The sequence below is a fragment of the Juglans regia genome, chromosome 13, assembly GCF_001411555.2.
Source record: "Juglans regia cultivar Chandler chromosome 13, Walnut 2.0, whole genome shotgun sequence".
Taxonomy (NCBI): Eukaryota; Viridiplantae; Streptophyta; class Magnoliopsida; order Fagales; family Juglandaceae; genus Juglans; species Juglans regia.
The window spans coordinates 23,585,084-23,596,572 of NC_049913.1; the positions used below are offsets into that span (position 1 = coordinate 23,585,084).

At 31.9% G+C, this 11,489-nt stretch overlaps 2 protein-coding genes across 3 annotated transcripts; one reads left to right on the forward strand and one right to left on the reverse strand.

Annotated features, from left to right (window-relative positions):
- Positions 1 to 895: 895 nt before the first annotated feature.
- LOC108988519 (protein NRT1/ PTR FAMILY 8.3-like) lies at positions 896 to 7,329 on the reverse strand. Of its 2 annotated transcripts, XM_035684732.1 has the most exons (6): positions 7,236 to 7,318; positions 3,738 to 3,834; positions 3,449 to 3,666; positions 2,423 to 2,979; positions 1,727 to 1,937; positions 1,387 to 1,622 (listed from the first exon to the last, which is right to left on the reverse strand). In XM_035684732.1, the coding sequence occupies exons 1-6, from the start codon at positions 7,287 to 7,289 to the stop codon at positions 1,500 to 1,502; spliced, it is 1,260 nt and encodes a 419-aa protein (XP_035540625.1). In that variant the 5' UTR covers positions 7,290 to 7,318; the 3' UTR covers positions 1,387 to 1,499. The 2 variants fall into 2 exon arrangements, with proteins under 2 accessions (XP_018817345.1, XP_035540625.1); XM_018961800.2 differs by having other exon boundaries at positions 896 to 1,937; positions 7,236 to 7,329.
- Positions 7,228 to 10,913, forward strand: LOC118344289. Its single transcript, XM_035684733.1, has 5 exons — positions 7,228 to 7,326; positions 8,998 to 9,064; positions 9,588 to 9,654; positions 10,128 to 10,250; positions 10,758 to 10,913. Exons 2-5 carry the CDS (start codon positions 8,998 to 9,000, stop codon positions 10,819 to 10,821), a joined length of 321 nt encoding a protein of 106 aa, XP_035540626.1. The 5' UTR covers positions 7,228 to 7,326; the 3' UTR covers positions 10,822 to 10,913.
- Positions 10,914 to 11,489: the final 576 nt, after the last annotated feature.

Here is an 11,489-nt window from a genome sequence, read left to right on the forward strand (position 1 = left end):
TGTTAGAGGCACAATTTTCCTGAATTCTAAGTTGTATTCATTGTATTGAGGCAGTGTGCATTTATACACTTTACAAGGGAATCAATTTAGTTACAAGAGAATGAAGTAAACAATAAAACAACAAAAATGTAAAACTTATTCTAGAATATACTAGAGCTAATATAAATCAGTAAATTCTATGCTTATACCAACTACAAATTAGAAAAACATATCTGAATGTTAAGGATTTACTACGGTGACTCTATATCAGACAATCCCGAACCCAACTTATATATTGATCCTAAGACTTGAGATATGCTAAGTTCGACAGCGAGCAACGCCTTCATGTCGTGGCTTTATTAGATCAGTTGCATGGCATCCATAGAAACTTAAGGGTTGCTTCCAGGGAGCAACGTCCTTCTCTTACATCTATCCATGCCAATCTAAGTAACCCATAATTATCATTGAGTAGTGCTAGAAGTACTAAAAGACTTGCTATATAAGTTTCACAGATAGATTTGCTACCAATCAAAGTTAATCAAAAGTTAAGTCAAGTCAAATCAAATATTTATTATATTGAAGATCTATCAATAATCATATGAACTGCCAATGAGTTTGTAACACTTATGTTATAAAATTTGTAGCAAATTTAGCATCTGAGAAACTCTATTTGTAAGCCTGCTTATTGAGACAGTACCAAACACACCCTAGACAAGGAAGCCTCCACATCAGCTAGTGTAAAAAGATATTGGTATTTTAAATTGCGTTTGAGTAGTGAAGTATTTTCAGCTATTATGTGATTAGTAATGAAAAAGTAATGATAGAATATTAAATAGTAATGAAAAGTATGTGAAAAATAATAATAAAATAATAAATAATAGTGAGATATTCTGATAATACTATTCTCAGTACCCAATGGAGTTTTATGACTTGTGTGATACCAAAGCAAACGATATGTTTACACCCCTAGCTTGTAATTGAAACAACAATGGAGGTGTCAATAAGACTTGAACCAAGGACCTCATGAAACAACTTGATTCTTATACACCAACATATTCAAGATGTTCCTTCTGCAACCCTTCAAGCGCTTCTTTTGTTAAGAGTTTTCATAAAGCTGTAGCTTCTTGAAGAAACCTTAAGAAGCCTTCTTTTCTTTGTACTTTCTCGCAAAAACAATATACAACAACATATTCAAGAAGCTGAGACCAGCCAAAAGCAAGAAGAAATAATCAAGATGGCCCTCATTCAAGTTATCTGGTATCCATCCAACATTCCCACCTTTGGTTGTGATGTAAGTTACAATAGTCAAAATCAAAGAGCTCAAGTAATTCCCCAATGAGTTTGTCAGAAGTGACAATGCACTGCATAAACTACGCATGGCATCTGGTGCTTGTTCATAGAAGAACTCATGCTGTCCAATGAATGTAAATACCTCTGCAGCACCCAACATGAAGTATTGGGGAATTTGCCAGAATATGCTAATTGGTACTGCAACATCTTCATCAATTAAACCAAGCTCTTTAGCAAGCTGCAATCGCATAACCTCTACCAAAGCAGCTACCAACATGCAAAGGACTGACACAAAAAGGCCAATTCCCATTCTTTGCAACTCTGAGAATCCCTTTTCCTTCCTCGTAAATTTCCTTGCAATTGGAACAATTATCTTATCATAGATTGGGACCCAAATAATAACACTGATGAGGTTAAAACTAGAGAGAGTGGCTGCAGGAATGGTGAAAGAACCTACTGTTCTATCCATCATCTTCCCTTGTTCCACAAATAATGAAGACATTTGCGCATAGACTGCAGAAAAGATAATTCCGGACGCCCAGATTGGAAACATACGAATCAAAATCTTCAATTCCTCCACCTGTGTCACAGTGCAAAGCCTCCAACGATTGGAGAAATCTCCACTTTTGAAGACAGAATCTGAGACCACAGCAGCCTTATCAAGGCACCTACAAAAAAGATGGAGTGAAAGCTTTAACAAAGCAGAAATTGTTTTGCAGTTTAGGAGGTCCAAAAAACCAAGATATTAACTTCCATGCAAGTCGTTCAGCTTTTAGTTCAGGAAATAATAACATACAATTCATAGCTCTCTAAGAGGAACAATAGATTGGATGCTGCAATACAGGACAAAATAAATACATAATATACTCCTAGCATATCTCTTCTGCAAAAATCATACCCATCCTTTTTTTCTTTTTTGCAAAATTGAAAATAGCTATCATGTTTATGTTGAAGTAAACTGAATCTAGCAGAAGTCATTCATTACATTCTTGTCTGGAATGTAATAGTCATTCACAATAGCATTCCAAATACTAATAGCAGGAACAGTGCCTTATAAATGTGGGGGTTATTATTCCTGTCCAAATGAACAAGTTTTATGATGATCGATGATAACCATATTGCTTGAGCTCACTATAATTAGGAAAAAGAGTACTTGAGCTCATTGCTGTGGTCCAGCTTACGAATTCCTTTACTGGTGGATCTCAAGTCTTGTGTTTCATAAAGGAGACTACTGTCCTCTGGGACCACCGAATTTCGCTTATGAAATGATGCAACCAAGACCTGGGAAATTCTTGTAAAAGGACTTCCCCCTGGTCTGTGTAATCTATAGAAGGGCGTGCCTGCAACAAAGATTACAATGCCAATAGCCATAACCAATGTAGGAATGGCATATCCAAGACCCCACCCTATATCTTCTTGAACCAAAACCACTAGACTACTTGATAGAAAAGCACCAATGTTATTGAAGAAGTAAAACCAGTTGAAGAAGGATCCCTTTTTTCCTCTTTCCCTAGGATCAGTATCATCAAACTGATCTGCCCCAAGAGGCCAAATACATGGTTTGATCCCACCGGTCCCAAGCGCAACTAAGTAGAGTCCAATAAAGAATATTGCATACTGAGCTGTAGTAGCTGAAGGACATACTGTACCCACACATTCAGCAGGCCGTAATGCAGGAATTGATGCACAGAGAGTCAATGTACACAAACCCTGAACAAAAAACAATGAACCAAGAGCTTAGAGTTACCTATTCAAACCAAATGTAAATAGAGGCAACCAATGGCGACTATAAAGAAGAAACAACTGTGACAGACAGACAGCAATGGCATCCTAAGAGCTTTTTTTACAATCAGTGTTTACTTCATTGAAATTTCCTTAACCTTTCTAACATGCATTGACCTAATCTAATACAGCTCAACAAAACTACATATCCAGCCATATAGTAGAATTCCCTCCAAATCATATAGAATGAATGTTGTAGTCCAAATGACGCAATGAGAGCCATATAGTCGATTAACTAACTATATGAAAAGGAAAACAAGAGCATAAGGCTATAGCTCTTCTGATTCGAAACATGTAGGATGTTGAAGAGGCAGTGTGCTGATCAAGTGCCTAAAATTGAAATAATTCTCTGCATAGAAAATGTATACAGTTAATGGTAACTTAAGCATCTGCTTACAATAAGGTAAAAAGTGAAGAAAACTGCCATTGTCCAATATCTTCCCCAGTAAGCATCAGCTAAGACGCCTCCAATAAGGGGTATAAAATAACAAGTGCCTTGCCAAGTGGTAACATTTCTAGCAGCAGAGACATTTCCTTCATGTAGTTTGCTTTTAAGATAGGTAACAAGATTAGAGGAAATCCCATAGAAGGCCAAACGTTCACAACCTCCACTACCTGTACCGTGTTTTACAACTGTTAAATGGTAAATAATAACAGCACAAAAATGGATAGAGAAGAATCGTTACCTAGAATGAAGGGGCATGCTTTCCACTTTCCAGTACTATTCTTCAGGACAGGCCTCCCTTTAATGTCAACTGAGCCATCTCCAGTGACCTCATCATTCTGAAGAGATATCAAATAATATCAATCATCATAGGGGAGAAAATGTAGGTAAAGGATCTCCTACCCAGTTTTGTATGTTTTTTTTTTTTTCCTTGTTTATTATGGAATGAGTTTTTGTTGTTGGGAATCTCCCCCTTACTCTTGTATTTTCAATTTTAATTTTAATGCAAGTTTTCTTAAATAAAAAAAATATATGTACATTGGTCAACTCATGCTTGGGACCAACCCTTTAATGTAGTTTCAAAGTTCATAAAAATTAAACTGATTACAGCTCCTAGAACACCCTCTACCCGGAGCAAGAGCACTAGTACAGAGATTGAGCTTAAAAATAATCGTTTTGCTAATTAATTTTGGCTTCTCTAAAAATTTTCAGCTTTGTAGTTCAACTGATGTCGGTTAATAATTGCTTAGTTTGACATCATAACGACTAAAAATGGGGTTTGCCATTGAGTTTTCCTTTTTCCTTTTAGGTAAAAAATGAACCAGAGACCGTTGCCTAATTAATTTTACTCTGCTAGCTTTTTCTTATTTATTTTAAGTCAAAAATGGGAAGAGCCAAAGAGATGAGAGAAATGGGGGTAAAAAAATGAAAGACGAGATGAGTGAAAAAAAAAAAACTATTAAATTCTATATGCATCGCACATCAATGGACGTTAGTTTATAAGTTCACTTTTGTAAAATCTATGTAGATCAATAATTTCTCGTATGCATTAACAAGATTGGAAAGAGAAATAGTTTAGAAATTATTAAATAATAAATCGATAATAAGTAGTATATATGCTATAAAACCTAAAAAAAAATGTGTGCATTCAAGGTAGATTCCGCATATCACTTCGAGAAGTCTTTTTTTTTTTTTTTTTTTAATGAAATATGCATAACCCAAATATACATAAGTATATGTAACATTACACTTGGTAAAGAATCACTTTGATAAATCTTTGGAAGAACTAATCGGAGGAGGTACTTTTGTAAATTATTTATGAAAAAAAATATAAATTTTAGTTAAATCACCTGTTGTCCCATGCTAGAAAATCTCTTCTTTGATAATTCGAGTTGAACCACTCTTAAATTCTATCAATTTTATGTAATTTTTGCGTTAATTTAAAATTAGATTCAACGAAGTTAAGGAAAGAATTAATTGAATGAGAAATATTACAACTATAGAGAGATTCTATAAAAATAAACCATTAAATTAACATGATTTTGTATGATATGTTAGATCTGCTTTACAATAAAAGTAGTTTTAATTACAATTTAACGTATCACACCAAGCTATATCAGCTTGTAGATTTACTTTTGTGAGATCTTTTTGTTGCTAAAATATTTTCTTGATGGAATAAGGACTTGTTTGGGAAGTGAGATGATCTCGTCTCAAAATTTCCTTCACAAATATCAGTCAATTACAAACACTTTTCAATTTTAAATATTTAACTTTGTTATCTAATCGTTATCTAATCATTATAACTTTTTTAAATTTCTGAACAAAACACAAAAAACGATATAAGTTTTTTCAAATTTCAAAACAACAATAATATTTAAAAAAATATTCTAATAATCTTTTAACTTTATAATATTTTTATTCAAATTTATCTCTCTTTTTCTCAAAACTCAATAAAACATATTAGGAAAATTTGGATAGTGAGTTAAGTTGAGATGAGAAAAAGTTAAAAGTTGAATAAAATATTGTTATAATATAATTTTTTTAATATTGTTTTTATTTTAAAATTTGAAAACGTTGAATTGTTTATTATATTTTATTTAAAAGTTTAGAAAAGTTGTAATGATTAGATGAGATGAGTTGAGATCAACTCTTAATCTAAACAACTCATAATTCAAACTATTTTATCATTATTCACAAATCATTTCACTCATAGTACTCTCATATCAATTCATTACCAAGACGAGTCCTAAGGGTAGATTTGGGGGGTGAGATGAGAATTTTGTGTTTTGTTTTGAAGTTTAAAATATTAAATTTTAATATTATTATTGTTTTGGGATTTGAAAAATGTGTATTGGAATTTAAAAAAGTTGAATTGTTTATTATATTTTGTATGGAGATTTGAAAAAAGTGTAATGATGAGATGAGATGAGATGAGAATTTTGTGTTTGGTTTGAGGTCCCAAACCTGCCCTAAGTGTGTGGTTGTGAAATTGTGTTGAATTCAATGTAAAATAATAAAATTAAATAATGGTGGCTCTATAGCACTGGAGCTCCCAATAGTGCGTTTTATTTGTATTTTTTCAAACGCTTTTAAATGTTTTTTTTTAAATCACAATATTATTAAAAGAATACAGTATTAATTATTAAGTAAAAAATAAAAAATAAAAATACTAGCACTTTCCTTAAAATAAATATATATATTTAAACCAAAATTATTATTTTAAAATAGTATATGCAAATTAGAAAACCGAGCTTTGCTACACAACCTCCACCACACTCCACACTCCACATTTTTTTAAATTTTTTAAATTTTTAATATTTTTTTAAATTTTTTTTTGAGTTTATTCTTTTTAAATTATTTCAAATTTTTTATTCATTATTCATATAATAAATATTTAATAAAAGAAAAAAATAATAAAAATTAAAAATAATGTGGAGTGTGGAGGTTGTGTGAATAGTAGGAGGTTGAGTAGATTTTTTGTAGAAAACCACAATAAATATCGTCCATTTTTTTGGTTCTACGGTCAACACCAAACGGTCAAAAATAGTTCCAATCCAATCAATGAAAAGAATGATGGAGGGTCTTAGGTTGCGTTTGGATGTTGAATTGAATTGAGTTAAATTGAATTGAGATGATAAAATATTATTAGAATATTATTTTTTAATATTATTTTTTAATATTATTATTATTTTAAAATTTGAAAAAATTAAATTATTTATTATATTTTATATCAAAATTTAAAAAAATTATAATGATAAATTGAGATGAATTGAGTAATCAAATGATCATCTCAAGCTTTTAGCCACGTGTCAGTCATATCTTAGCGACTTTTTTTTTTTTTTTGTCTTACTGTTTTCTTTTGCGAGTTCTACGGGTTCATACAATAATTGGTGAACATCCAGAGAAATACTAATATTTTCAACGAGAAGTACCATTTGCCCGAGAAAGTAAAAAGGAATCTGTGTTGCTTGGAAAATTTGTAGAGCCATGTCTTCTAATCTGGGATACCCCCCAACAGAGCCTTGATTTTTAAGAAGAGGCAAAAATCCAAGGCCACAAATTGGAGATTTACGGCCGATGGAGGTCAAGATGGTGGAGCTCAGACGATAAAAGAAAGGAAGAAACAAACGCACTCACTCACGCTAAATAAAGCTTGGAGAAGAGGTTAAAGAGATCAAATAGTAGAATTATGAGATGCATAAACAGAATAAAAGGAGATGGGGAGATCATGGGTTAGAACCTGCTGAAGAGCATCATCTTCCAAGAGGATTCTCCCTTCGTCCGCAGCAGCCATCTCTCTCTCTATCTCAAAACCCAAAGACAATGAAGAGGTAATAGATAATGCCAAAAGTTTAGATATTCGTACATTTTTAATTTGTTTCATCTTCTGTTATTTTATTATTTTAAATTTTTTAAATTTTTATTTAAAATATAATAAATTTTTTAAATTTTAAAATAATAATAATATTAAAAATTAATATTTTATTTAATTTATTTAAAATCATCTCACTTCACCCTTTTTTTTCAATATTTCAGCAACGATATTTCAGCAATCACTTGGTTGACCTGCATTGTTACGAAGGTCAAATTGTTTGTGGGTTTTGTCATTAATTTGCACATTATTGAGGCAACTTTTGTCGTTATCATGGGATTCACTTTTTTTTATAAAGTGTACACTATATCTAATATAAGAGGCAATAATTAACTGAAAAGAATCGCACAGTAAAAGTTTAACGTTGTTCATTTATATATATATATATATATAAAAGAAACAATACTCATTACTTTGAAGCATTGATATTGAGAAGTCAATGCATCTTCAAAATTTAAAAAAATATAAATAAAATATTTTATATTAATTTTTTTAAAAAATAAAAATTTGAATTATGAGCTACAATAATTTTAAATATATCTTTATAAATATATCTTTAAATTTAAAGATATATTATTCATCTTCAAAAGTCATATTTTATTATAAAAATTACCCTAATTTCAGTTTTCATTTCCCATGATTTTCACTTTCCTCGAATGCCCTTTCATTTTCATTTTTATGTTCAGTTTTGAAATATGTGAAAGAAGAAATATTATTATAAATTAACATATAGTTAATGTAATTGTAAAATATAAAAAAATTAAAAATATTATGATTAAAAAAAATAATATTATATTATTATTTTTACTAATACAATGTGAGGTTATAGATAGAGAGATTTTAGAATTATGAAAAACATGTACTTTTTATCAGATTTTGAATATGACTTTGATGAAATCAATGTCAATTGCTATTAGATTAGTCAAAGTCATCTTCAAAGCCATTGGAGGACGCTTGGCATTGGCTTTATCAAAGTTATCTTCAAAATTTGATGAAAAATACATATTTTCCATAATTCCAAAACCTTCATATCCATAACCCCACATTGGATTACTCATTAGATTCATCAAAATAATAATATAATATTATTTTTTTAATAATAATTTTTTAATTTTTTTTTTCATATTTTGTAATTACACTATCTAAAGAAAGCCCAACGATTAATAATCAAAAATTAAACAAAAGGCATCCCAGATAGCATTGGCAACTTTTTTTATTGGCCTGAAATTAGATGGGAGCACAAGATTTTTTATCTAATAATATTATATTATTATAACAAATAAAAATTATTGTAGCTACAACTCTATAGTATTAACTTTATACGAATTTAATTGGATTATTGTTTAAAGAACAAACTATTATACGCAAGAAAGAAGTTGGCCTTAATTTCTATAATAAAATATTATTTTTGATGATGCACAGTACATTTTCAAATTTGAATATGTACTTAAAATCACTATAGCTCAAATTTCAAATTTCAAATTTTGATGAAGCAAATGTAGATGATTTTATCTATATTTCTTCAAATTTTGAAGATGCATTGGCTTTTGATGAATCCAATGCTTAATGCTTAGCAGCATACTGTTGATGCATTTCTTTCGTCCACTCTGGATGCTAACTGCATGTACAGATGGAAGGGTACACGATCGTACATGGACGGTGGTGCGATGTGGAGGACGCTTATTCATGGTTAAACAGTAAGTCAAATGTTGGGAATATAAATCAAGAGGGAGTGCCTAGATTTACCTAGTTTTTCACATGTTCTTTTGAGGGTGAATTTACTGCATTTAGGCTATATATATATACATATATGTGTGTGTATGTATATATATATAAAGTCAACTCTCTAGTTTTCTCTCTAGCTTTGCTTGAAGAGAATAGAGGTGGTGGTGAGTCTTAGTGTCTTAATATCAAGCTCAGTGACTCAATTGAGCATTTGCACAAACAATAGGCAGGCATCACGGGTGTATCACTGCAAGCATGAAAATAGAGCTCTGCCATCAGCCACGCATTACAACAGAATCTGAAATATGTATTTAAAATCACTATAGCTCAAACTTCAAACTTTTGTATTTTGATGAAGCAAATGTAGATGATTTTATCTACATTTCTTCAAATTTTGAAGATGCGTTGGCTTCTGATGAATCTAATGTTTAATGTTTAGCAGCATATTGTTGATGCATTTCTTTCGTCCACTCTGGATGCTAACTACATGTACAGATAGAAGGGTACACGATGGTACATGGACAGTGGTGCGATATGGAGGACGCTTATTCATGGTTAAACAGTAAGTCAAATACTGGGAATATAAATCAAGAGGGAGTGCCTAGATTTACCTAGTTTTCCACATGTTCTTTTGAGGGTGAATTTACGGCATTTAGGCTATATATATACATATGTGTGTGTGTGTGTGTGTATATATATATATATAAAGTCAACTCTCTAGTTTTCTCTCTAGCTTTGCTTGAATAGAATAGAGGTGGTGGTGAGTCTTAGTGTCTTAATATCAAGCTCAGTGACTCAATTGAGCATTTGCACAAACAATAGGCAGGCATCACGGGTATATCACTGCAAGCATGAAAATAGAGCTCTGCCATTAGCCACGCATTACAACAGAATCTAAAATATGTACTTAAAATCACTATAGCTCAAACTTCAAACTTTTGCATTTTGATGAAGCAAATGTAGATGATTTTATCTACATTTATTCAAATTTTGAAGATGCATTGGCTTCTGATGAATTCAATGTTTAATGCTTAGCAGCATATTGTTGATGCATTTCTTTCGTCCACTCTGGATGCTAACTACATGTACAGACGGAAGGGTACACAATGGTACATGGACAGTGGTGCGATGTGGAGGACGGTTATTCATGGTTAAACAGTCAAATGCTGGGAATCTAAATCAAGAGGGAGTGCCTAGATTTACCTAGTTTTCCACATGTTCTTTTGAGGGTGAATTTACTGCATTTAGGCTATATATATACATATGTGTGTGTGTATATAAAGTCAACTCTCTAGTTTTCTCTCTAGCTTTGCTTGAAGAGAATAGAGGTGGTGGTGAGTCTTAGTGTCTTAATATCAAGCTCAGTGACTCAATTGAGTATTTGCACAAACAATAGGCAGACATCACGGGCGTATCACTGCAAGCATGAAAACAGAGCTCTGCCATCAGCCACACATTACAACAGAATCTGAAATATGTACTTAAAATCACTATAACTCAAACTTCAAACTTTTGCATTTTGATGAAGCAAATGTAGATGATTTTATCTACATTTCTTCAAATTTTGAAGATGTGTTGGCTTCTGATGAATCCAATGTTTAATGCTTAGCAGCATATTGTTGATGCATTTCTTTTGTCCACTCTGGATGCTAACTACATGTACAGACGGAAGGGTACACGGTGGTACATGGACAGTGGTGCGATGTGGAGGACGCTTATTCATGGTTAAACAGTAAGTCAAATGCTGGGAATATAAATCAAGAGGGAGTGCCTAGATTTACCTAATTTTCCACATGTTCTTTTAAGGGTGAATTTACTGCATTTAGGCTATATATATACATATATGTGTATATATATATATAAGTCAACTCTCTAGTTTTCTCTCTAGCTTCGCTTGAAGAGAATAGAGGTGGTGGTGAGTCTTAGTGTCTTAATATCAAGCTCAGTGACTCAACTGAGCATTTGCACAAACAATAGGCAGGCATCACAGGCGTATCACTGCAAGCATAAAAACAGAGCTCTGCCATCAGCCACGCATTACAACAGAATCTGAAATATTCTAGAATAAGTATTGTAGAGAAATTGGTTATCCTTTCTCTCAAGTTATCTATAACAAACCAACATTTCTTTATTCTTTTCTTGTGTATAAATACCACTCAATGTACTCTATGAAAATTAGAGAAGTTTCTCCATTTCTTATTTCTGTTAACATGGTATCAAAGCAATGAATGACTAACGTCACTCTGAATCCATGGTTGTCTCATATGCTTCCTCTACCCTTTATTCCTTCTCTCATATTGTTACAACTAGGGGTGTAAACTCAAACTGGAAAACCGAAAAATCGATCTGGACCAGACCGGTCTGGTCCGAAACCGATTTTTAAAATGTAAAAACCGG

Coding starts and splice junctions, on each gene's coding strand:
- LOC118344289 (XM_035684733.1), top strand. CDS start 8,998: ATGGAAGGGTACACGATCGTACATGGACGGTGGTGCGATGTGGAGGAC. Junction 9,065..9,587: donor CGCTTATTCATGGTTAAACA/GTAAGTCAAATG, acceptor CTACATGTACAG/ATAGAAGGGTACACGATGGT. Junction 9,655..10,127: donor CGCTTATTCATGGTTAAACA/GTAAGTCAAATA, acceptor TTTAATGCTTAG/CAGCATATTGTTGATGCATT.
- LOC108988519 (XM_018961800.2), bottom strand. CDS start 7,289: ATGGCTGCTGCGGACGAAGGGAGAATCCTCTTGGAAGATGATGCTCTT. Junction 3,835..7,235: donor AAGATGATGCTCTTCAGCAG/GTTCTAACCCAT, acceptor ATATCTCTTCAG/AATGATGAGGTCACTGGAGA. Junction 2,980..3,448: donor TCTTCACTTTTTACCTTATT/GTAAGCAGATGC, acceptor TTTTTTGTTCAG/GGTTTGTGTACATTGACTCT.